At 48.0% G+C, this 27,340-nt stretch overlaps 1 protein-coding gene across 1 annotated transcript in view; it reads right to left on the bottom strand.

Moving 5' to 3' along the window:
- The window catches only part of LOC124788470 (peroxisomal leader peptide-processing protease-like), a 1,192,842-nt gene that overhangs the window by 31,883 nt on the left and 1,133,619 nt on the right, over window positions 1–27,340 (bottom strand). The window contains exon 6 of the mRNA XM_047255741.1: window positions 2,326–2,723. Within this exon, the coding sequence (XP_047111697.1) occupies window positions 2,326–2,723 (398 nt within the window). The remainder of the gene's footprint in view (window positions 1–2,325; window positions 2,724–27,340) is intronic.

The following is a 27,340-nucleotide window of genomic DNA, read 5'->3' as shown; positions in this document are numbered from 1 at the left end:
CGGATGGGAAGTGCTGGACGCGACGTGGGAAAGAGTTGGAGCAGTTTGCCCATGGTCGCGTGAGATATAAATATTTCCTAGTGCCGACTTGGGCTCTTGTGTGATTTCCGTGGCTTCTACGGTGAAGACGTAGTGTGCGTTTAGAAGTGAATATCTCACGAGCTATGTTGTTGTTCATAACTAATTATGTGCAGTAGGAATCTATTGTTTCCCTGTTATTCAACTTATATTTTATTCAATTGCTGGACCATCGACGCCAATAAGTGTTTTGCAGAAATATACCGCATTTTCAAAAGTACTTTTACTATCATGCTTATCATTTAAAGTCGTTAAGATAATACCTGCAGATTTTATTTAATTGCAATCTTTCATCTATAAATTTATATGTTACATTCATAATTCGCAATTGCCGACTGATAGAAACCTTTGACCACTCGATTCAAGTGTGTATTCTTATCGAATACTGTAGACTCAGCAGTATTTGACCTGTAATGCGGCAACTACGTATCCCAGCCCCTAGACAACGAAACCAGCCATAAATTTTAATACTGGAACTCTGAGTCAGTGCGTACGTAGTTGAGGGCCATACCATATCATCGATTCATCATTTATTATTTTGAAAGCCAGCAACATGTGCCTTGTGTATGGGAAGTACGTTGCAATGCTCTCTCTGCTGAAAGGCTCTTTGGGGAACGCTTTCCTAAAAGGCATCATCCGTCATGACGATTGTTTATTTCTCTCGATCGATGAATGCAAGAGACTGGTTCACTGTAACGTAGAAACGAGGGACCCATAGCAACATGAGGACCACTCGTACACCCGATTTTGAAGAGAAGGTGGTGGAACATGTTGCACCGGATCCCACTAAAAGTTCTCGTCGTATTGCACATGAAAAGGGCGCTGCACATACTAGCGCGTCGCGGGTACTCCACGAACAACAATTACATCCATATCACCCACAAGAAGTCCATGCAATGTTTGTGACTGCCTCTGAACCAAGGGTCGCACTGTGTCAGTAGTTGCTGCAACAATACACTGATCGACCAGATTTCCTGCAAATCGTGCTGTTTACTGACGAGGCCTCATTTGATCATGATGGTATTTTGAATAGTAGGAATAGCCACTTGTCGGACTAGGAAAACCCTCACGCTGAATGGGGTCACACCATCAAGTACGTTTTGCTGTGAACATCTGGGCTGGCACTGTAGGCGACAATCTCATTGGGCCATGTCTTCTGCCTGGCCGTCTGAATAGTCACCTGTACTTGAGGTTCTTGAGAAGAGATCTACCTGAGTTGCTGGAGAACGTACCCTTGGCTGTTCGTTAGAGATGTGGATACAACATGACGATGCACCGCCTCTGTAACCATCTCAGTGCTGTACTTTCTGGTCGCTAGACTGGAAGGGGAGGTCCTATTCCATGGCCTGAGAGGTCACCTGACCTGAATCCTCTTGATTATTTCCTATGGGGTTTTTAAAGTCACTTGTGTATAGGTCCCAGTGGATATAGAAATCGAATTACCTGCCAAAATTGAAGCTGTCTGCTATCTGATTCGGAACATACCTGGGATATTTGTCATGGTGTGTCAGAATCTTGTTGGCTGATGTCATGCTTGTATTGTGGTTGACGGCCGTCAGTTTCGGAACATTTTTTAAGATACAGTACAAATGGTACTTTCATTGTGTCAATGATGGTATTTGTAGTTAACTGTAACTAATGTAAATAAAACCGTGATTTTATTCCTGTCATCTCCTTAAGCTTCCTTCTCCGACCCCAGGTTCCCTACCTCAAATTGTGCAGTGGAGCATCCTCTATGTGTTTTTAAATTTTTACACACTCTTACAGAAACAGTAAAATCGGGAAAGGCCATCACAAGGAGATAGTGAACCGAATTGAGGAGAAAAGAAATTTATGATACAACTTGACTGAAAGAAGGGACTGATTGATATGAGACATCCTGAGACATCAAGGATTAGTTAATTTGTTAATGGACGCAAGAATGTATGTGCGTCTGTGGGGGACGGGGCTTGGGCTGGCGGTGGGGGGGGGGGGGGGGGGGGAGAAATGGCGGGAACTAGGAAGGTACAATGATGGAGACCAAGGCTTTACTACTGATAAGTAGATTTGACTTGATATAGGTTGTGGCAGATAGTCAAAGATGAAGAGGCTTGCATAAAATTTATCAGAGAGGAGAGATGCATCGAAACCGTGTTTGGGCTGAAGGCCGCAATAACAACATGTTTGCCACAATGGGGAGACTTCAGCGAACGCTGAGGGGTGCGGAACAGACTGCCGCAGGAGGAGCGAGCAGCGTGGTGTCCTGACCTGCAGAGGAAAACGGGCGCGCCCTGGCAGCCGGGGGCGGCGGCGGCGTCGGCGAGGAAGAGGGGCCCCGCGACGGCGGCGACGTTGCCACGCGCCCACGCGTTCAGCAGCAGCGGGTGCGCGAACGGCGTCGCCTCCAGCAGCAGCGGCGCGCCGCGCTCCGGCCGCGCCACCGCCACGGCCAGCGGCGGCCGTCCCCCGGGCTCCGGGCCCGCCGGCAGGCGGTGCAGCACCAGCGCAGGGTCCGCCGGCGCGCCGGAGCTCCGCAGCCGCAGCTCGCCCAGCGGCAGCGGCCGGAGGACCCACGAGCACCGGAAGTCCGCGCGCGCCCGCCCTCCGTCCTCCGACACCACCCACACCGCCGCCGTGCCCACCTCGTCCAGCAGCTCCGTGTCCGCCTGGAACGCGACCACACCAGCGTGACACGTAATTTCCACGCTCATTTGGACCGCTCGATTAACTGTTCTGTCACTAGGTGAGACCCATACACGAGGTGTGTCCACAAAGTAAGATCCGTTTGGTTATACACTACTGGCCATTAAAATTGCTACACCAAGAAGATATGATAAACGGGTATTCATTGGACAAATATATTATACTAAAACTGACATGTGATTACATTTTCAGGCAATTTGGCTGCAGAGATTCTGAGAAATCAGTACCCAGAACAACCACCTCTGGCCGTAATAACGGCCTTGATACGCCTGGGCATTGAGTCAAACAGAACTTGGATGGCGTGTACAGGTACAGCTGCCCATGCAGCTTCAGCACGATACCACAGTTCATCAAGAGTAGTGACTGGCGTATTGTGACGAGCCAGTTGCTCGGCAACCATTGACCAGACATTTTCGTTTGGTGAGAGATCTGGAGAATGTGCTGGCCAGAGCAGCAGTCGAACATCTTCTGTATCCAGAAAGGCCCGTACAGAACCTGCAACATGCGGTCGTGCATTATCCTGCTGAAATGTAGGTTTTCGCGGGGATCGAATGAAGGGTAGAGCCAAGGGTCGTAACACATCTGAAATTTAACGTCCACTGTTCAAGGAGCCGTCAATGTGAAACAAGAGCTGACCGAGACGTGTAACCAATGGCACCCCATTCCATCACGCCGAGTGATACGCCAGTATGGCGATGACGAATACACGCTTCCAATGTGCGCTCACCGCGATGTCGCCAAACACGGATGCGACCATAATGATGCTGTAAAGAGAACCTGGATTCATTCGAAAAAAATGACGTTTTGCCATTCGTGCACCCAGGTTTCTCGTTGAGTACGCCATCGCAGGCGCTCCTGTCTGTGATGCAGCGTCAAGGTTACTGCAGTCATCGTCTCCGAGCTGATAGTCATGTTGCTGCAAACGTCGTCGAACTGTTCGTGCAGATGGTTGTTGACTTGCAAACGTCCCCATCTGTTGACTCAGGGATCGAGACGTGGCTGCACGATCCGTTACATCCATGCGGATAAGGTGCCTGTCATCTCGACTGCTAGTGATACGAGGCCGTTGGGATCCAGCATAGCGTTCCGTATTGCCCTCCTGAACCCACCGGTTTCATATTCTGCTGTCAGTCATTGGATCTCGACCAACGCGAGCAGCAATGTCGCGATACGATAAACCGCACTCGCAATAGGCTACAATCCGACCTTTATCAAAGTCGGAAACGTGATGGTACGCATTTCTCCTCCTTACACGAGTCATCACAACAACGTTTCACCGGGCAACGCGGGTCAACTGCTGTTTGTGTATGAGAAATCGGTTGGAAACTTTCCTCATATCAGCACGTTGTAGGTGTCGCCACCGGCGCCAACCTTGTGTGAATGCTCTGAAAAGCTAATCATTTGCACATCACAGCATCTTCTTCCTGTCGGTTAAATTTCGCGTCTGTAGCACGTCATCTACGTGGTGTAGCAATTTTAATGGCCAGTAGTGTATAAAACAAACGTGTACCGATACAGAAAAAATATTTATTGTGCAAAAATCTACAACTGTTAAACTACTTTTCTACATAGCTTCCGAAATTTTGTAGGCACTTGCCATAGCGTGGCACAAGTTTTTGTATGCCTTCTTCACATAAGGTTGCCGCTTGCAGATTTTAGGTGTAAGAACAGATGAATGTCGCTAGGAGCGAGTTCCGGGCTGTACGGAGGATGATCAAACGCGTCCCAGTGAGATTCCACTAAGAGTTGTTTGGTCACATTCGCCGTGTGAGGACGGGCATTATCGTGGAAAAAAAAAAACAACACCTTTTGACAGTAATCCTCGGTATTGCGCGGCGCAATTTCTTAATGGTCTCACATTAAATAAGTGCATTGACTGTTTGGCCTCGTGGTAAGAAATCAATCATCAAAATGCCTTTTCTGTCCCAAAAAACGGTGCACATGACTTTTCGAGGTGTCAAGATTTTCTGAGGCTTAACCTTCGTTGGGGATGAAGTGTGCCTCCATTCCACTGATTGCCGTTTTGTTTCAGGGGTGTCATACGATACCCAAGTTTCATCCCCTTTGACTATCCGAGAGAGAAAACCATCGCCTTCTTCGTTGTAGCGTGTCAAAAACTGAAGTGCACTGCCCATCCGTTGTTTTTTGTGTTGTTCAGTAAGAGTTTTGGGTACCCAACGTGAGCAAAGTTTTCGAAATTTCAGTTTTTGAGTAACAATTTCATGAATTAGTGATCGTTGGATTTGCGGAACTTCCATAGCAAGGGCGCTAAGTGTAAACTTACGGTTGTGCTTAATCTTCTCTTCAATTGTGTGAACCAGTTCATCAGTAACAACAGACGGGCGTCCACTTCGTTTTTCATCGTGCAAATGATGACGTCCCTCATTGAACAGCCTGACCCATGTTCTAACCATTGAATCACTCATAGCATTTTGTCCGTAAACCTCGCAGATTTGCCAATAAATTTCCTTTGGTTTAACTTTCTTCGCAATTAGAAAACGAATCACAGATCTGATTTCACACGCTGCGACATTTTCAATTACAGCTGACATTACAAAGAAGCACTACAAAGCACACGTCGGCAGCAGCGATCTGAAAATGACGTACATGTCTTCTAATTGAGTCAGAGTAACTGCCGCGCCTGCTCGGAACTGCGATCGTAGTGCTGCCGCGGATAGAAATAGAAACGGAACTTACTTTGTGGACGACCCTGTACGCAATTTCGCCTTTTGAGTAATGCGATTTCCAGCTACTTCGTGTCAAACTGTTCGCTAATAGTGCGTCCATCCATTGGTAGCAACATGTATCGTCGATTCGTTTAATCGCAGTTCGCACTACTCGTTTACAATTGGATAGCAAAAAAAGCGCCAAATATACTGTAATTTTCGATGTTAGTAACCTGTAACAACTCTCTTTGTCATACTGTCATCTTGCTGTACTATTGTTTAACCAAACGACATCTTATTACTTCATAATTACTGTGATTCACAATACAAAACTAATTTGAGAATATCAATAAAATGTTTATTTTGGCTACTCGAATTCCGTCTACACTAAAACTTAATGTACTCATATTTGAAGCAGAAAGCATGATAGGAAAAACTGGGATAATGAAATTTCAATGCAATTAACAAGAATGTAATCAGCATTCTTTATTTTAATCATTCACTTATTTTTCCAGGCGAGCGACAGATACTTATTTGATCTTGTATCCTGTTGAATGTATTTCAATTATAACCACCTAATGATAACATTATCTGTAATTTTGATCAACTTCTGAGACTGTAATTAACTAAATTATCTATGTAACAATGTTCCGACTGTCAGCCACTGTCCAGGATCATTCAGGAGAAAAGTCGCGTAATTTGTGAGGTTATTCTACGTGTGAAAATAAACCGAAAAAGTCCTATGAGCATGTGTCCGATTTTCGATCATTATGGACCTGGAGCAAGTTGAAGACTACACGTACCTGTGAATGATTAATCTGTGTAGGTGCAGAGATAGACACAATAATAGTGGGAAAGATGTTGATTCATCCTACAACAGCTGTTCAAAAAGTCCCCCACCCATCTCAATGCACTTCTCAACATGTTGGAACATCATCTCGACGGACGTGAATGCGGGCGATGGCATCAGTGATGCGAGCAACAAGTTCTTCAGATGTATTCGCCTTCGTAGCGTGCATATCCTCCTGTAACCAGTCCCATGAACAAAAGTCTAATGTGGTTAGCTCGGGTGATCTGTCAGACCAACCCCACCCAATCCACCGTTGAGGAAATGAGTTATTCGGATTGTGTTGTATTGTATTTTATGTTAACCAGGGGCCTTGCCGCAGCCGCAGTGGTCCACAACCCCACACCGACTACCGCAGTCCACTTCACCCCTCCGCCGCCCCACCCCACACAGAACCACTCTTTCAGGGTTATTGTGCAGTTCGGTCCCCGGTGGGACCTCACTTCACAAATTATGTGTCATTCCTCCTGAGCCACCCTGTGCATAATATCTGCGAAAAATCGCGCGAGGTCCAGTACAATGTGAGATTTTGGGCAGCACTTAGTGATATGACATCAAGTCAGGAAATAAACGGCATTCACAGTTCTAAATCTGAGTACACCTGGATGACTTTTTGATCTTTCAATTTATTAGACAACCAAGGTGTCCTATCGCCAGCCATCATTCAAGAAATTTACAGGACTTATAAACTGCAACGGAGCAACGAAAAGAAGTTCACAGCAACTTTTTTTTTTAATCTGAATTACACCTGTCCAATTTCAAGAACTTTTAATTTAGCTGCCTCCTTGAAGGTTAATATTCTTAAAAGCTTTTACTTTGATTTACTTATTTTTTCGACAATTATTATCCCCAGCCAGGCGGTTACGTCGCAAGCACCACCCACACCTTTCTTCACAGGCTGGGCATGCACACTCGACTGTTGTGTCGACTAAAACATGATGAGTGTCACGACTTCAGCGCGACTAAACTCCTGAAATGATTCAAATGACTCTGAGCACTATGGGACTTAACATCTGAGGTCATCAGTCCCCTAGACTTAGAACTACTTAAACCTAACTAACCTAAGGACATCACTCACATCCATGACCGAGGCAGGATTCGAATCTGCGACCGTAGCGGTCGAGCGGTTCCAGACTGAAGCGCCTACAACTGGTCGGCCACACCGGCCGGGGACTAAACTCTTCAGTTGAACTGATAGGCACACAGTCAGCTACTGTACAGAATGCAGCATGCGAAACAAATTACGTGACTACTGCTTGGCGGATTTAATTGAAAACATATACTGGTGGATACGGATTATGTCTCTTTACTGTTACACTATCGAATCACTCTAAATAAGGATAGCCTGTTGCGTACTATTTCGTTCACAACGGTAAGAAGAGTTGGACCACACAGTGGTACAGCAGCTGTCGTTGTAGGGAAGTTGGACAGGAGCAGAAATGATTAGCAAACACTTCAATATAGAAAACAGAAGCTTTACTTAAGTCGTTGCTTTCTCCAAGCGTTGCAAAGAAACTCTACAAAAGAACAAACAAAAATGAAGTCTACCCATTACAAGAAGCAAGCTGAAGAGCATCACAAGGTGAAGAGCATCACGCAGTGTGAGGCTCCCGCTTCTAGCGCACGAGAGAACTGGAGAAGGCTGACTAAGACTGAAGACTGTAGAAAACTATAACTGAGACTACTACCAGCCATCCTATACTACGGCGGCAGACGGCGCTCGTAGTCGGAGTCACTGAAGGCATGGCTCAGCGAGCGCGCACCACTGGATCCGCCGGATCATTGCGCATGCCCATGCGCATGCGGATGCAGAAACATTGAGCCAAGCTGTCTCTGTTGCCAACAATAATTGCGAAACTGTTTCCGGTGCAGGATTTTGTGCACGAACTGACCTCTCGATTACGTCTCATAAATGTTCGATAGGATTCATGTCGGGCGATATGGGTGGCCGAATCATTGCCCGGAATGTTCTTCCAACTAATCGAGAACAACTGCAGCCTGGCGAGATGTTGCATTGTCATCCATAAAAATTCCATCATTGTTTGGGAACAAATATCCGAACAAAACCATTTCCAGTTTATGATGGGTTCAGCTAAACCAGAGGACCCAGTCCGTTCCATGTAAACACAGCCCACACCATTATGGAGCCACCACCACCTTGCACAGAACCTTGTTGACAACTTGGTCCATGGCTTCGTGGGGTCTGCGCAGCATCTGAACCCCACCATTTGCTTGTATCAATTGAAATCGGGACTCATCTCACGGGGTCACGGTTTTCCAGTCGTCTAGGGTCCAACCGATATGGTGACGAGTTGCGGTTATTTCATACAGTGTTGCTTTGCTTTTAGCACTGACAACTCTACGCAAATCCCGCTGCTCTCCTTCATTAAGTGAAGGCCGTCGGCTACTGTGTTGTTCGTGATGAGAGGTTATGCCCGAAACGTGGTATTCTCGGAACACCTCTCGGAATATTGAATTTCCGAAATGGAATGTCCCATGCGTCCAGCTCCAGCTACCATTCCGCGTGCACAGTCTTTTAATTCCCGTTATACAGTCATAATCACGTCGGATACCTTTTCACGTTAATCACTGGAGTACAAATGACAGCTCCGACAATGCACTGCCCTTTTATATCTTGCGTACGCGATACTACCGCCATCTGTATAGGCGCATATCGCTATCGGATGACTTTTATCATCTCAGTGTATTTATCTCTTGCAACAGAAAGCGTAACACTCTCTCACTGTTTTTAAATACCGCAAAGGTCTCTTTTGTGCACTCTCAATAAATTATGTCATTGCTGGTGGTGACAATTCTCACCATTCTCAGAACACTGACGAGGAATGTGACCCTCCGTTGTGATTGTTAAAAGGCGTGAACGATCGCGTGTCAAGTACATCATCTCCGGCGGTACACCGCAAGGTTACCGCCCTTCGATTGTGCCTTTTTCGCGCTAATCGAAGTGTTAGGGGTTCCAGGTGCCAGCCAGCCAGCCAGCCAGCCAGCCAGCCAGCAGTTCCGGTCCCGGCCTGCAGCAGTGGTCCCGCAGCCAGCCAGCCAGCCAGCCAGCCAGCCAGCCAGCCAGCCAGCCAGCCAGCCCGCCCGCCAGCCAGCCCTCCGGTGGCAGCAGCAGTCCAGCCAGCAGCAGTCCAGCCAGCAGCAGCAGCAGCAGCCGCAGCAGTAGCAGCAGCCGCAGCCGCCGCCGCCCCGGCCCCGTCCGCGGCAGCAGCGTCCCTGCCTCTCGCCGTCGCCGTCGCCGTCGCCGTCGCCGTCGCCGTCGCCGTCGCCGTCGCCGTCGCCGTCGCCGTCGCCGTCGCCGTCGCCGTCGCCGTCGCCGTCCGTCGTCCCCCAGTGTGTGTCCTGTCCTTTTAGTGCTGTGTTTTTCTTTCTTCTTCTTGTCGTCATGTCCGCCCCCACCACCACCGTCACTACTACCACCACCGCCATCGTGTATACGTCCCCTTCCGCCGCCTCCACCACTATCACTTGGTGTGCCCAATCCCACCCCCCTCCTTCCATCCCTCCCCTCCTCTCTATCCCTTCGCCCTCGCTCTTTGTCTCCCCATCTCCCGCCTCTTCCTCTCGTTCTGATCCTTTCCCCCCACTCCCCCAGCCTGTCACTGCAGCTCCGGCTAGGGTGGTGGCCCGTCGGGCCACTGCCCACGCCCAGCTCTCCCCATCGCCATCGCCATCGCCATCACCGCCACCACCGTCATCATCGTCACCATCACCATCACTGCCACATTCGCCTGCACCGTCACAGTCACTATCTCCGGCGCCGCCTGCTGCGTCCGTGCCGGGACCTGTCCCTTCCCACCACCTCCCCATCGTTCCCGTCCCTCCTGTCACCACCCGCCCATCTGCCGCTGTCAAACGCCCTAGTGGCGCCTCCACTTCCTCTGCTCCTAAAAAGGCTCCACCCCGCCCGCCATCCCCACCCCAAAATGCCATGGACGTCTCCCCACCAGGCCCCGCTCCCTCCTCCTCCTCCTCCTCCTCCTCCCCACCCGGTCTCTACAAATATCTCCTGTCCCGTCCCGATCCTTCCTTCCTCGAGGCCCGGAATCTCTCCCTCCTCCTCCGCCAACATTTCCCTGGCGTCCCCATCTCCCTCCTTACTCCCAGACGGGATTCTGTTCTTATCTCCTCCCCCAGCCCAACCCTCCATACTGACATCCTCTCCCGCCTCCCCATCACCCGTTTTGGTCCTCACGCCTCCCTCACCCCTGCTCCCTCCCCATCTCCTACCCGCCAACCCCAACCCCCGCGTCGCCCGCCGACCCTCACCGCCGTGATCACTCGGCTTAGCCCGTCGATCACGGAGGAGGAGGTGCTGGCGGAGCTGAAGGCCCATCCCACCCTGGAGGTGCGGGCGGTCCGCCGCATTTTCAACGCGACCGGCCCCACCCGCCTTATGCGGGTTTTCTCTGAGGACGCCCCCTCCATTGACCGTCTCCTGAAGGAGGGTGCCCTCCTCTTCAATCAGCGGTACAAGGTCGACCCCTCCCGTTCCCCCCCTCAATCCCTGCGCTGCCAGAGATGTCTGCGCTACAATGCACATCCAACAGCAGAGTGCCGCGAGGCCCCCACCTGCCCACATTGTCGGCAAGCGCACTTCCTCCGGCAGTGCCCCAACCTCCAATCCCCTCCCTCCTGTAATACCTGCAGCCTCCCCCACCCCACCTACTCCCAAAAGTGCAAAGCCCGACCCCCTCCCACCACTCCTGAACTCACCGTACCTGTCCGTCCCCTGGACGCCCCCACCCCTCCTGGCAATTCCCTTCGTCCCCCCCCCACTGCTGAGGACATCATCAGGTTCCTCACCATTGTCCTTCAAAACGTCCATCCCTTTCAGCGCCCCCACACCTTACAACAGATCTCCCTCGCCGCCCGTTCCATATTCCACCTTAAAATGTACGCCACCTTTTCCAATAACCAGGCCCATTTCACCTTCTCCCGCCTTGACACCCTCGTCTAAGTCCTTATCATGGCGCGACAGCATCGTATCCTTTTCAACAATATCCGCTCCCTTCCCGCCAACAAGAACCTCTTCCTGCACACCCTTGCTACCCACCGTGTGGATGCCTTCCTCCTCAATGAAACCTTCCTCCAACCCCACCACTCCATCCACACCTCCCCCTATCTCCTCCACCGCTCCGATAATCCCCTCCCAGTTGCACGTGGCGGAGTTGCCATTGGCCACCACCGCCAGATCCCCGTTCGGCTCCAGCCTCTCCTTCCCGACCCCACCGAACACCTGATCCTTAGTCTCTTCTTCCCCGGCCTTACCATTACCTGTGCCACCATCTATGTCCGCCCCAACGCCCCTCTTCCTTTCGACTTCCTCTCCCACATCGACCGTACCTTCTCCTCCTATGTGATCGCCGCCGACCTCAACATCCATAGTCGCTCCGCTGCCCAGTTACGGCGGTGGCATCGGTTCCTCTCCTCCCTTCAAGGCGACCTCATCCCCATCCCCCAGCATACTCGTCCCGAATCCAACTCCACTCCCGATGTTATCCTCTCCTCCCCCAACCTCCTTGGTCGCATTACGGTGGATGTCCTGGAGCCTATTGGTAGCGACCATCTCCCTGTCCTCCTCACCGTTTCAGACGGCCGTCGCCCCCGCCCCGACCCTTGTCATGACCCTCCCCCTACGTACATCCATGACTATTCCCGTGCCAACTGGAATGCCTACCGGGATACCCTCTCCACTCAGGTCGATAGCCACCCTCTCGCCTACCGCCGTCCTGATGATGTCACCCATGCCGCCTCCTTTCTCCAGCAGACCTTGTCTGAGGCCGTGGAGGCCCACGTCCCTACTGTTGCCATCCACCCCCACCGTCCTACCTTACCACCACAGGCCGTCCTCCTCCTCCGTGAATCCCGTCGTCTCTACCGTGCCTTCCTCCGCACGCGTGACCCGGACACCCTACGACGCCACCGGCAACTACAGCGACACATTCGAAATTTGCTCGCGGCCAAGAAACGCCGGGACTGGCGACAGACATGCACCCGTTTAACTGCTACCCTCCCTATAAACTCGTCCAAGTTCTGGACCGCCTTCCGTCGCCTTACCGGAACTAAACCCTCCCCCTACTATCCTCTTCTCCACGATGATCGCCCCTTTCCTGACGCCCTTAGTAAGGCCAATCACTTTGCCTCCTACCTGTCCGATGTGTTTTCCATCCCTGATGATCCCCAGTTCGATTACTCCCTCTTCCCAGATATCCGCGATCGAACTGATACCTCTGTCCCTCCCCTCGCTCCTGGTTTCCAGTACTTGGACAACATTCCACACACGGACCTTAATGCCCCCATCACCACACAGGATCTCATCAATACACTCCGCACCAAACGCAACACCGCTCCTGGTCACGATCGTGTCACCTACCGTCACCTTCGTGAAGCTCCTGTCTCTTTTCTCTCCACCCTGGCCAGGCTCTACAATGTAGTCCTGTCCACCGGTTACTACCCCGACCTGTGGAAAACCTCCCGTATCCTCATGTTCCTCAAACCTGGCAAACCGCCGTCCGCCGTCTCCTCCTACCGTCCCATCAGCCTTACCTCGGTCTTCAGCAAGGTCCTGGAATCTATCCTCACCCGCCGCATCCACCAGCATCTCCGCCAGCACCGCCTCCTCCCCGTTACCCAGTGTGGCTTTCGGCCGTCCTTCTCTTCCGACGATCTTCTCCTTCACCTCACTCATCTCCTTTCCGAACAGCTCAATTCCCGCCGCTCCGCAATCTTCCTCTCTCTTGACCTCGAACGCGCATATGACCGCGTATGGCATTCCGGTCTCCTCTTCAAGCTCCAAACCTTCGCCCTTCCCATTAACTACGTTCGTCTGATCGGTTCCTTTCTCTCCCGCCGTCCTTCCTATGTCACCATCCATAACACCGATTCCTACACCTTTTTCCCCTCCGCCGGTGTGCCCCAAGGCTCCGTCCTCTCCCCCCTTCTGTACCTGTTGTACACGGCGGACATGCCGCCGCCGTCACCCCCCATCCACCTTCTCCAGTTTGCCGATGACACCGCCTTCCTCGCCCTTGCCCCCACCCTGCGACGCTCCCAACACCTTCTCCAATCCCATCTTGACCGGTTCACCGCTTGGTGCAACCAGTGGTTGCTCAAGGTCAATCCTTCCAAAACCCAGGCGATCATTGTAGGCAAAACCACTCCCTCCTTCCGCCTCCTTGATTTCTATCTCACCGTTTATGGCCGTCCCATCGCTCTCACCCCCACCCTTAAGTACCTTGGCGTCACCCTCGACCGTCGCCTCTCCTGGACTCCCCATCTCCAGACAATCCAAGCCAAGGCACGTTCCCGACTCCGTCTCCTCAAGCTCCTTTCCGGCCGAACGTGGGGTCTGGACCCCTCCACCATCCTCCACACCTATAAGTCCCTCATCCGCCCTATCCTCTGTTACGCCCATCCCGCCTGGATCTCCGCCCCCCCTTCCTTTTATAAATCCCTCCAAATCCTTGAACGCCATGCTCTCCGCCTTGCCTATCGCATCCGTCTCCCTTCCCCCACGCGGATCCTGTATGACCTTATCCCCTTCCCCCACCTCCTCCTCTTCCTCGAAAGGATACGACTCCTATACACCTCCCGTAAACTCGATCCTCCTCACCCGCTCGTCTCCCCGATCCTCTCCCACCCCCGCCCGCTGCCGCGCCTGTACTCCCACGTCCCACCTGGTCTCCATCTCTCCACCCTCCTTACCCTCTCCCAAGGTGGTTTCCGCCAGCTCCCCCTCCCTGATGATGTCCTCCTCCCCTGCATCTACCCCTCCTATCAACTTTGATCCTCCCCCCCCTCCTGTGTCCTTTCCTTCAGGCACCCTCCCTCCCCCCCCTTTTCCCTTCCCTTCTCTTTCCTTTCCCCCCTCCCTCCTACCCTCTCCTCCGGGCTTCACTCCCCCTACCTCCCTCCCCCTCTCTCCTTTGCCCATGGCATCTCTGCTCTCCCCTCTCCCATTTCCCCTTCCTCCTCCTCCACCTCCTCTCTTGGCAGGTCCCCGGACTCGTACACGCTGAGTGGACATTCGCGCGCCGGAGATCGTCGCCATCAGTGTCTCGTGAGTGCCGTCGTGTTTCGTGTTCAGTGTTCCCGTCATCCTCCATCGTTCACCTGTGCCATCGCCATCTTCAGTGTTAGTGCGTCGTGACAACAGTTTGTAGTGAATTTTCGTCAAGTGTGAACGGCTCCGTGTTTGTCTTTATGTGTCTACTGTTTTATTACCCACCGTTATGTCACATTTGTGTATTCTTTCTGTTCTATCTTTATCTCCTCTACGGCTGAAGAGCGGCGTACCATGCTGCTGACAGCCTGCCTGTTTGTACGGGTTTGAAAATAACAATAAAGAAAAAAAAAAAAAAAAAAAGCGTGTCAAGTATTAAGTGGCATTAGAAGTAGTGACTAAATTTTGCACCGTATGTTTTCGGTACTGTAGAGTCACATACGCACTGCAAAGTATTTGTTACTCGATACTTTCGTTGCTGTGTGATATCACGTATCAATATTTTTTTAAATTTGTTGTGGACTCTTCTCTTTCTGAGTATGATTGTTGATATAAATCACTCTTAGCTTCATTTCTTGGCTCTTTTCTTAGAAAAACCACACCGTTTGTTTCCTTTTCGGCCAATGAGAATCGTACCGCATATTGAGACAATGTACTACAGTACATTTAATGTGGACTCACATGAATGGTATTACGAGCCGTTGTAATGTAGATCTATTCTCTCAGTTCAGCTCAGATTACATATTAAATTTACAATCGAACTGACGACTTTGTACGAGACGTTGATAGGTCTAACTAATTGACCAGGCGCCGGCCACTGTGGCCGAGCGGTTCTTGGCGCATCAGTCCGGAACCGCGTTGCTGCTACGGTCGTAGGTTCGAATCCTGCCTCGGGCATGGATGTGTGTGATGTCCTTAGGTTAGTTAAATTTAAGTAGTTCTAAGTCTAGGGGACTAATGACCTCAGATGTTAAGTCCCATAGTGCTTAGAGTCATTTGAACCATTTTTTGAACTGACCAGGCCAGCTCACATGCTACGAGTTCTGCCGTACGGTGAACTGCTAAGTACCATGTCTACCTTTTACGTTTCACAGAATCCGGCCAAGTGGCGGGACCAGTAAATAGAAAAGAGCTTGTTTTAGTTCGTTGCCGTAAAAACTTCGTACACAAATGAAAGTATGCGAAATCTGATACAGAAGTTAGTTTTTTTAATAAATGTATTATCTTCATGTGAAAATGAGAACACTGTTTTCAGTTTTCGTGCAATTTTTCGCACAGCATCGTTACTCACTCGTTTGAAAGAAATACTCGCTACAAATCTGGTGCTTTTTACATGTCATAGGGTAACAGCTTCGTAATGAGTAGCTCATCTTATCATTGTTTATCATGGCCTTTACGAAATCTCACCATTAGTCAAGTTTGCGAACTTGATTCACGAATGTTGTAATGAAAAAGTACCACTGCATATAACTTACCATTCGATACGTTTGAAACAATACATCGCGCCATACGAAAGGTGCCCCGGTTCGAAAAAGGATTGAGTCTTGGAAAGGCGCTATTATTTCTACCTCTGTTGACAAATAAAGGGGCGTGATGTAACAGTGTTACGGAACACACGCTGTGTCATATGGGCGGTACACAGTGTCAGCTGCAGAACAAGTGTTGGCTGCTGCTCTCCACGCTCATTTGTTCGTTCCATCAATCAACTGCAATTAAATTCCGTGTATGCACAGCTTCTTCCTGCATGGAATGTGTAGAGTCTTGTACGGCAAGGAAGAAAGTTAGAGGATGTTGTTGCGGGTGGCCGGTATTCTCTTTCTGCAACACAAATGCACATGGATTTAATACGGTGCTTAATTTGCCTGAACTGGAAACTTAACTTGAATGGAGTCCATGTGTTGTGCTACAAGCTCATCAGTAATAGTCCTCTTGCAGACAAGGTCGGTAATTTTGTTGTTACAAGGTTCAGTGTACTGCTGGTAAAGTAGTCGCGCTACAGTCACTAATTTGGTTGCTATGCACTGTCGTAGCCTGTGATGTGGACTGAGGCTGCTCTGCGAAGATACGCCAAACTCGATAAGTGAGTCAGTGAGTCAGTCCTACATACATACTGTAGAGAGGGCATTGGTGGCATGTTGCTTGTCGGTGTGTTTCTGGCCTCCCTCGTGCTTGATCCTGTGCTTACTATCGATCTTCACGCAACATCTTTGACGAACGGTGTGCCAGCCAGCCAGCAGAGAAGGAGCATTTCAGCCCAACTTATGGACGTGTCTTTGGTAGCTGAACAGATCAATCCTGTCATAAAACAAGTTCCACACAAATAACACTGCATGGTTGGAGGAGGGCAGGGTTGTAGCTGACGGAGCCGGAGCTTTATTGATTGTCACTTGGCGTCTTCGTGTCTGCAGTGTTCTCAAACAGGCTGACAGAGTGGATGTAGTTTTCCTCCACAGTGAGCGATCCATGCCCGCCCAGTTAGCCGTCCAGTCTACCGCACTGCTTTCCGGGCGGGAAGGCATGCTGGTCCCCGGCACGAATCTCCCCGGTGGACTAGTGTCGAGGTCCAGTGTGCCAGGCAGACTGTAGATAGTTTTTAAGGCGGTTTTCCATCTCCATAGGCGAATGCTGGCTGGTTCCCCTTATTCTGCCTCAGTTACACTGTATCAGCGACTGCTGCGCGAACAGTCTCCACGTACGCCTACACCATAATTACTCTACCACGCAAACATTTGAAGTTACACTCGTCTGGTGTAACACGTTCCGGGGGGAGACCACTGGGGGCCAAACTGCACAATAACCCTGGGTTCGGTGTGGGTCGGCGGGACGGTGAATGGGCTGCTGTAGCCTGTTGTGAGGTTGAGAACCACTGAGGACTATGGCGGGGATGAAGCCTCTCCAGCGTTTCTATGTCCCCAGTTCCATATAATACAATAAAAGTGGTCCACAGTACGATCTTCCCACGATTGTACGTCTATGTCACTCGTCTTCATGATATGTTTTAGCTGGTCCTTAAGGCGCTTGAGAGGTGCTCCATGAGGTCTATTGCCAGAGCAGAGTTCACCATAACGCATTTGGTGGGGAAACCGTTTATCACTCATGCGATGAACATGTCCTAACCACCTCACCTGATGAATGATGATGGTTGCCTCTATGCTGCTTAGATGCGCTTTCTCGAGAAACGCAGTGTGGGTCGCATGGTCCTCTCACATAATGTTCAGGATGTATTTCGTTTTTTGTTGGTGGCAGCACTCAAGTGTCTTGATAGCATGGCGATAAAACGCCTTAGTTTTGCTGCCATATAAGAGTGCAGAAATGACAACAGCTCTGTACACCAGGAGACTGACGTGCGGCCGGCCGAAGTGGCCGTGCGGTTAAAGGCGCTGCAGTCTGGAACCGCAAGACCGCTACGGTCGCAGGTTCGAATCCTGCCTCGGGCATGGATGTTTGTGATGTCCTTAGGTTAGTTAGGTTTAACTAGTTCTAAGTTCTAGGGGACTAATGACCTCAGCAGTTGAGTCCCATAGTGCTCAGAGCCATTTGAACCATTTTTGACTGACGTGCAGCTTTAGGTCTTTATTCAAGAAGACTCTGTGGATTAACTGCCTAAATACTGCATGAGCAACCCCAATTCTTTTATCAACAACTTGTTCACAGGTACACCATTTAGACAAGATGCTTGCAAGATATGAAAAGTTCTCAACCAGTAACAGTGCTGTGTCTAAGATGGAGATATTGAACTCAGACAGAGTTAATCATGGTGCAGGTTGTGCGAGTATCTTTGTTTTAGCCTTATAGATGGTAAAGTCGAAGCAATGGCATGAATGTATAAAGCATCTGATAGACGGTTGTACCTCTGTGAGTGTTAGAGCAGGAGATGCAGTACCATTGGCATACTGTAGTTCTCCCACCCGGTTAGGTCTTTGTGAACAAAGTCTTGTCAGATCGATGAGACCTCAATCGAAACGGAATTTAATCTCCATGCCTTGGTTGTCTGCAGACGATTCACACGCATGGCAGCCATGCACAGTGCAAAGAGTTATTTCAAACACTGACTGATTGGAAACGAATCTGATGTAGATTTACCATTGAAGAACCTCCCCACACATGTCATCATGTAGAGCTTGAACCAGTTCCACATAGTGTTCAGGACATCCAGTGTCTTAGTACCTTCTACATGGAAGATATACACTATGTGATCAAAAGTATCCAGATATCCCCCAAAACAGACGTTTCTCATATTAAGTGCCTTGAGTTGCCACCTACTGCCAGGCATTCCATATCAGCGACCTCAGTAGTCATTAGACATCGTGAGAGAGCAGAATGGGGCACTCCGCGGAACTCACGGACTTCGAACGTGGTCAGGTGATTGGGTGCCACTGGTATCATACGGCTGTATGCGAGATTTCCAAACTCCTAAACATCCCTGGTCCACTGTTTCCGATGTGATAGTGAAGTGGAAACGTGAAGGAACATATACAGCACAAAAGCGTACAGGCCGACCTCATCTGTTGATTGAGAGAAACGACCGGAAGTTGAAGGGGGTCGTAGTTTTTATTTATTTATTTATTTCATTAACTGTACAGAGTAGCCCACCACCTGGAAATGCAAGGTGGGTCGGATGCTTCAGAAGCTAACAGAAAAGACTTCTCATTCTTATAATCTTATTGGTATGCAGTTGTTAATGCTTTTTTTAATAATGTAAAGAACATAATACATAATGATTTTTCTGAGGTTACAACGAACTGAATGCTTAAAGATTATTAAAATGGTTCTATATAATTTGTTTCTACCTAGTTGGAAATTGGAAATTTGTGGTAAGGACTATGGGACTAAACTGCTGAGGTCATCGGTCCCTAGGCTTACGCACTACTTAATGCAACTTAAACTAACTTGCACTAAGGACAACACATACACCCATGCCCGAGGGAGGATCGAACCTCAAACAGGGGAAAGCCAGGCGAACCGTGACAAGACGCCCAAGACCACACGGCTACCACGCGCGGCTTTACCTAGTTGATGAGAATGTAATTTATGTAGTGCAAATGTCGAAGAAAAATAAAAAAAGGAAAATGTAGTACAACGAGTGTGATGAAAATAATTTGCAGTATGTAGAGGGAAGTGATACACTGTATTTGGATGTGTAATATAGTCAAAGTAGCATCTTGGTTGATAATGGCCTATTTCTACCTATTCCAGGTGAGAAGGTCTCGGTAGAACCTCGAGCTATTCTCATCTGAAATTGTCTGTGCTTATGTATGTTTACTGTGTCTCTGTGTACTGATATATCACTGGGAGTGTTGTAAGTATGGATACTACATGGTATTCAGCAGCTGTTTGTTTGTCCTATTGTTCGTAGTATATTCTGTGATACCTTAGATACATACACCTGGTATTATACAGATTAAATACTGATTGAGCACTTCATACATACCGAGCGGGGTGGCGCAGTGGTTGGACACTGGACTCGCATTCGGGAGGACGACGGTTCAATCCCGCGTCCGGCCATCCTGATTTAGGTTTTCTGTGATTTCCCTAAATCACTCCAGGCAAATGCCGGGATGGTTCCTCTGAAAGGGCACGGCCGACTTCCTTCCCAGTCCTTCCCTAATCCGATGAGACCGATGACCACGCTGTCTGGTCTCCTTCCCCAAACCAACCAACCAACCAACTTCATACATGGAATACATGAATTTGAGATTTACATGAGAAATACACTTATATTTTAATTTGTTAGTAGAAATAGAATGTAATTCATTGCTACTTGAGTGCATTATTCCTTAAATAACTTAACACACTATATTTTTAGTGTTATACATATTTTATACAGAAAGTACACTTAATAAATGAAATTCATTGATTGTAGCTTCTAATAGAGAAGAGAATATACTTCTGTCTGCACACAACAAGACGAGCAATACGTTACTGCTTGTGCGCCGTATACTTTAAACACTATGCAGTATGTCGTTGGGGAGAAAGAACCCCGGAATAAAAGTTCTTCGAGCCTTCTCCTCCCAAGCGACATTACCTTATTACTTCAGTCTTAGTATGTGATGTCGTTGTTTGTCTGTTTTATGATTGTTGTGTTGTTTGTGACTGTGTTGTGGCATGCAGTGTTATGCATTGTTGTTTTGGGTCCCTTAAATGTTGATCCCTTCTGAGTGTTGTTCACTTAGGGTTCCCTCCTCGGTTTTGGAATCTGTGGTCGTGTTTCTGTCCTCCCATGTGGTTCGTTGTGTTGTTTGTACTTGTCTACGCCTTCTTCCATACGGGTTTTGTCGCTTGTATTCTTGATGCAGAGTGTTCAATACAATATCGGCTACGCTATTTATTGTAGTCCAGTCATCGGGATTATGTATTGTCGTCGTTCTGCATAGGTCTCACTTGTGCTGGCGTGTTGCATAGCAGTGTGACATGTTCTGGTGTCCCAGTTTCTCCGCAAACGCATACTTCATCGTTAGTTAGTCCTATTCGGTTTAAGTGTAGCGGATATGGCCCGTGGCCTGTCAGGAAATGGAACATCCCCCGGCTTGGGTCGACATGTTTCAGTTGTAGTCTTTCGCGTGAGTCAGGAAAGAAAGAGTGTACACGACGACCCTTGTCGGATTCATCCCACTCTCTCTGCCATGCCTGAATCCGCCATTGTTTCATTTGTGTTTTGTTCATAATGTTGGTACCCGCACTTTCGGTGACTTTATCTAGCCTGTCCCTCTTAAGCCAGTAAAGTGCGGCTCTATAACGTATTGCTGGACAGGTCCCCATCACAACGCAAAGTGCCTCTAGTGACGTGGTGTTGAAGGCTCTGCTCATTCTCAGGGGTATACTGCGTTGGCCTCGTCTTGCAATTGTCTTGTTAGTCTGTTTGATCAGTCTGTGAACCCAAGCACTTGCGGCGAAGCATGCGATGGATTCAAATATCACAATGTGGTAGGTCCTTATTTTCTTAATAGATAATTTGTACTGAGTTGTGTTTAGTCGTGCTAGATTGTCCATAATTTTGGAGGCTTTGTCAATTGTCATTTTGATATGATGGTTGAAAGTCTGTTTTTCGTCAAGATGCAATCCTACATAACGTGTGGCTTGCATCCTCTATAGTGTCCCTCTGAGCAGTGAATATACAGTTTTGTTGGGAGCTATTTTTAATTTATTTGCTTTGCACCAACTGTAATTTTCTGACGCAGTTGCGTGCCTTTTGTCTGCTCTCGAGTTGGCTGACACGAGCAGGTCAACTGCGTAAGCCACCACACCTCTTACCCTGTCGTCACTGTCCAGGGTGTTCAGCGAGGGCTCGATTGCGAAATCCCTGAATATTGGTCGGCAGATCGAGCCCTGTGGACATCCCTTTGTTACCGTCTTGACAACTTTCCGTGTATCAGCCCTCCACTCCGCCACTCTGCCTCTGCAGTAGTCGAGGAGGCTGTTGTAGAGGGAAGCTGATAGCCTCATTTCCCTTAACCTGGCGATGAGGGACGGCCACCACAAATTGTATTAGTATGGCGGCCACGTATTTATCGCTGATGCTAATTGTAACTGTGACGTGCTTGGTTGACGGCGTCTTATACTGATCTACCTTCCCTGAAGCCGAATTGATGAGGCGTCAGGCTGAGGAGGCGTCTGTGCGATTGTACAGAGGAGCCTTTCCTGTATCTTGCCGAGAGCGTTTAAGAGACAGGTCGATCGGTACGTTTTGGGGTCTGTTGGCTCTTTGTCTTGTGATTTCCTGATTATTACTTCCTTAGCAGTTTTCCAGATATTTGGAATTCTGCCTGTTAGTAGTGCCTCGTTGAACATGTTAGTAAGAAAAGGTGCGATTTGTGTTACTGTTTGTTTTAATGTGTCTGAAAGTATTTTGTCTGGGCTGGGTGCTTTTCGATTTTTAAGCCTGCTGATTGCTGTCGCGACTTCTTCTTGCGCGAATGCCATGATTACACTGTCACTGATGTATGGTTGCCTCATGCTCTCTCTTAGGTCAGCGTGATGTCGCTCGTCTTGTGTGGGGTCGTTATCTGAGAGGAGCCTGTTCAGGAGATATTCTGCTGTGCTTCTCCATCCTCTGGCCATTGTGCCGTCAGCTTGTTTTAGTGTTGACCGAACTGTCACTGTCTTAACTCGTTCTGTTTCTATCTTGAATGCTTGTCCCCAGATGTCGTCTGTAGGCGGGTTTTGACAAAATTGGTCCAGTAGTCTTTCCTCGTTGTCTTTAGTTTTTTCGGTATTTCTGTTGAGCGTCACGATACAGGTCAAGTGTTACCTGTCTTTCAGGAGCTGTCTTGGCTTGTTGGTAGTACTTTCTTTTGTCCCGTGAATCCTTCGTTAGTCTTGCGAGTTCTGTCTCCCACGGTTGTTTCCACCCACTTTTTGCCCTTGATATAGCTACCTATGAACCATGGACCTTGCCGTTTGTAGGGAGGCTTGCGTGCCTCAACGATACAGATAGCCGTACAGTGGGTGCAACCACAACGGAGGGGTATCTGTTGAGAGGCCAGACAAACGTGTGGTTCCTGAAGAGGGGCAGCAGCCTTTTCAGTAGTTGCAGGGGCAACAGTCTGGATGATTGACTGATCTGGCCCTGTAACACTAACCAAAACGGCTTTGCTGTTGTGGTACTGCGAACGGCTGAAAGCAAGGGGAAACTACGGCCGTAATTTTTCCCGAGGGCATGTAGCTTTACTGTATGATTAAATGATGATGACGTCCTCTTGGGTAAAATATTCCGAAGGTAAAATAGTCCCCCATTCGGATCTCCGGGCGGGGACTACTCAAGAGGACGTCGTTATCAGGAGAAAGAAAACTGGCGTTCTACGGATCGGAGCGTGGAATGTCAGATCCCTTAATCGGGCAGGTAGGTTAGAAAATTTAAAAAGGGAAATGGATACGTTAAAATTAGATATAGTGGAAATTAGTGAAGTTCGGTGGCAGGAGGAACAATACTTTTGGTCAGGTGAATAGAGGGTTATAAATACAAAATCAAATAGGGGTAATGCAGGAGTAGGTATAATAATGAATAGGAAAATAGGAGTGCGGGTAAACTACTACCAACAGCATAGTGAACGCATTATTGTGGCCAAGATAGACACGAAGCCCACGCCTACTACAGTAGTACAAGTTTATATGCCATCTAGCTCTGCAGATGATGAAGAAATTGATAAAATGTATGATGAGATAAAAGAAATTATTCAGGTAGTGAAGAGAGACGAAAATTTAATAGTCATGGGTGACTGGAATTCGACAGTAGGAAAAGAAAGAGAACGAAACGTAGTAGGTGAATATGGATTGGGGCTAAGAAATGAAAGAGGAAGCCGCCTGGTAGAATTTTGCACAGAGCATAACTTAATCATAACTAACACTTGGTTCAAGAATCATGAAAGAAGGCTGTATACATGGAACAACCCTGGAGATACTAGAAGGTTTCAGATAGATTATATAATGGTAAGACAGAGATTTAGGAACCAGATTTTAAATTCTAAGACATTTCCAGGGGCAGATGTGGACTCTGACCACAATCTATTGGTTATGAACTATAGATTAAAACTGAAGAAACTGCAAAAAGGTGGGAATTTAAGGAGATGGGACCTGGATAAACTGAAAGAACCAGAGGTTGTACAGAGTTTCAGGGAGAGCATAAGGGAACAATAGACAGTAATGGGGGAAAGAGATACAGTAGAAGAAGAATGTGTAGCTTTGAGGAATGAAATAGTGAAGGCAGCAGAGGATCAAGTAAGTAAAAAGACGAGGGCTAGTAGAAATCCTTGGGCAACGGAAGAGATACTGAATTTAATTGATTAAATACAAAAATGCAGTAAGTGAAGCAGGCGAAAAGGAATACAAACGTCTCAAAAATGGGATCGACAGGAAGTGCAAAATGGATAAGCAGGGATGGCTAGAGGACAAATGTAAGGATGTGGAGGCTTATCTCACGAGGGGTAAGATAGATACTGCCTACAGGAAAATTAAAGAGACCTTTGGAGAAAAGAGAACCACTTGCATGAATATCAAGAGCTCAGATGGAAACCCAGTTATAAGCAAAGAAGGGAAAGCAGAAAGATGGAAGGACTATATAGAGGTTCTATATAGGGGCGATGTTATTGAAGACAATATTATGGAAATGGAAGAGGAGGTAGATGAAGATGAAATGGGAGATACAATCCTGCGTGAAGAGTTTGACAGAGCACTGAAAGACCTAAGTCGAAACAAGGCCCCGGGAGTAGACAACATTCCATTAGAACTACTGACAGCCTTGAGAGAGCCAGTCCTGACAAAACTCTACCATCTCGTGAGCAAGATGTATGAGACAGGCAAAATTCCCTCAGTCTTCAAGAAGAATATAATAATTCAAATCCCAAAGAAAGCAGGTGTTGACAGATGTGCAAAATACCGAACTATCAGTTTAATAAGTCACAGCTGCAAAATACTAACGCGAATTCTTTACAGACGAATGGAAAAACTGGTAGAAGCCGACCTCGGGGAAGATCAGTTTGGATTCCGTAGAAACGTAGGAACACGTGAGGCAATACTGACCCTGCGACTTATCTTGGAGGAAAGATTGAGGAAAGCGAAACCTACGATTCTAGCATTTGTAGACTTAGAGAAGCCTTTTGCCAATGTTGACTGGAATACGATCTTTCAAATTCTGAAGGTGGCAGGGGTAAAATACAGGGAGCGAAAGGCTATCTACAATTTTTACAGAAACCAGATGGCAGTTATTAGAGTCGAGGGACATGAAAGGGAGGCAGTGGTTGGGAAGGGAGTGAGACAGGGTTATAGCCTCTCCTCGACGCTATTCAATCTGTATATTGAGCAAGCAGTAAAGGAAACAAAGGAAAAGTTCGGAGTAGGTATTAAAATCCATGGAGAAGAAGTAAAAACTTTGAGGTTCGCCGATGACATTCTAATTCTGTCACAGACAGCAAAGGACTTGGAAGTGCAGTTGATCGGAATGGACAGTGTCTTGAAAGGAGGGTATAAGACGAACATCAACAAATGCAAAACGAGGATAATGGAATGTAGTCGAATTAAGTCGGGTGATGCTGAGGGAATTAAATTAGGAAATGAGACACTTAAGGTAGTAAAGGAGTTTTGCTATTTGGGGAGCAAAATAACTGATGATGGTCGGAGGATATAAAATATAGACTGGCAATGGCAAGGAAAGCGTTTCTGAAGAAGAGAAATTTGTTAACATCGAGTATTGATTTAACTGTCAGGAAGTCGTTTTTGAAAGTATTTGTATGGAGTGTAGCCATGTATGGAAGTGAAACATGGACGATAAATAGTTTAGAGAAGAAGAGAATAGAAGCTTTCGAAATGTGGTGCTACAGAAGAATGCTGAAGATTAGATGGGTAGATCACATAACTAATGAGAAGGTATTGAATAGAATTGGGGAGAAGAGGAGTTCGTGGAACAACTTGACTAGAAGAAGGGATCGGTTGGTAGGACATGTTCTGAGGCATCAAGGGATCACCAATTTAGTACTGGAGGGTAGCGTGAAGGGTAAAAATCGTAGAAGGAGACCAAGAGATGAATACACTATGCAGATTTAGAAGGATGTAGGCTGCAGTAGGTACTGGGAGATGAAGAAGCTTGCACAGGATAGAGTAGCATGGAGAGCTGCATCAAACCAGTCTCAGGACTGAAGACCACAACAACAATAACATAGCTACTTCCTGTGCTCTTTGAAGGACCTCTGCCTTGAACAGTATTCAGTGATGAGGCCTCAGCAATATCTCGAGCTTTTTGCCAGGCGGCTCTTCCTATGAGTAAATGCTGCTGTTATTAGTCCATGTTATGTGTATCGACATATCTGTCCGCGGTTATGACGACTGCGCCGTGGTCGCTATGTGTGGCTGATAGACGGATCGCATTTAAACACCTCACTGCACAACAGGACGTTCTGTTGATGGTGTTGACGCACTCGGCTACTCCTCCCTGGCGTGCTCAAAACTGTGTACTCTCTGGGTTCCTCGCCGCCTACTAGAAGACTACAAAGAGCAGAAAAGTACCGCTGTGGGGAATTGCTTGTGCTTTAAGACACAGGCTATGAAGTATGAATACACCCCCCCGCCCCCAACCGGAAATAAAAAGGCATTCCATGGAGTGGTGCCAAACATCTCCTTCAAAGAAACTTTTGAAAGCCACACCCTCAGGCGGTACAATAATGACGAAGAGGTTATTGTGTTTGATATCCTCTCTCATGGTGCAACAATCAACTCTGAAGTACATTGTGCAATCCTCAGGAAATTGAAGTAACAGCTTCAGCGCGTTGGTTGGCACAAAAATGCAAATGAACTTCTCCATCTCCTTCACAGCGCAAGATCTCACAAAAGTGTGCGCACCTGAAAGGGGCTCACAAAACTTCATTGGACTGTTCTCCCTCATCCATGCTACAGCCAGGATCTCGCCCCTTCCCCTTCCGACATCCATATGTGTGTCCCAATGAAGCGTACGCTCTCCTGGAAACAGTACCCGGTCGATGGGGAGGTTATTGATGCAGCAAGATGTTGTCTCCGACGTCGACACGTCGACCAGTGGAATGGTTCCATGTGGGCATAAAGCCCCCCCCACCACCGAGTAAAGTGACGTAAGGCGTAAGGCTGTGGCATTGAACGGAGATTATGTTTGTAGACAAGTGAGCGTGGAATAATATGGTGTATTCGAATACTGAATAAAACCAACGTGCCTTCAGAAAAAAATGTGTTGCATTACTTACTGAAAGCCCTCGTACATTACGTCAAAGACACTGTGCGACTCGTTCTTTCAGAAGAGGATGTATTTTTTGCAACTCTTGTAAAAATGTTTCCGTCCTGATCTGGTTGTAGTGCAGTTTTGGTTTTTAAATTTTATGTTAAACTCAGTACTCTCACTTGGAAACTATTGAAAATATCCTCACGTATCACATACTTCAGAAATAACTATATTGGCATTCGCTGTGGTTCTGAGATCTTTCTATATGTCGGCAGCCTTGTCTCACAGCAGAGGTTCTTCCTGTGCCAAAGTATTTATTTATTCTGTTTCGATTTAAACATCCATTTCCGCACAAAAGCACCGTAAAC

This window comes from Schistocerca piceifrons, chromosome 3, assembly GCF_021461385.2.
Source record: "Schistocerca piceifrons isolate TAMUIC-IGC-003096 chromosome 3, iqSchPice1.1, whole genome shotgun sequence".
In the NCBI taxonomy this organism is placed as follows: domain Eukaryota; kingdom Metazoa; phylum Arthropoda; class Insecta; order Orthoptera; family Acrididae; genus Schistocerca; species Schistocerca piceifrons.
The sequence above is the reverse complement of the archived record's forward strand: the minus strand, read 5'-3'. Positions and strand labels throughout refer to the sequence as shown.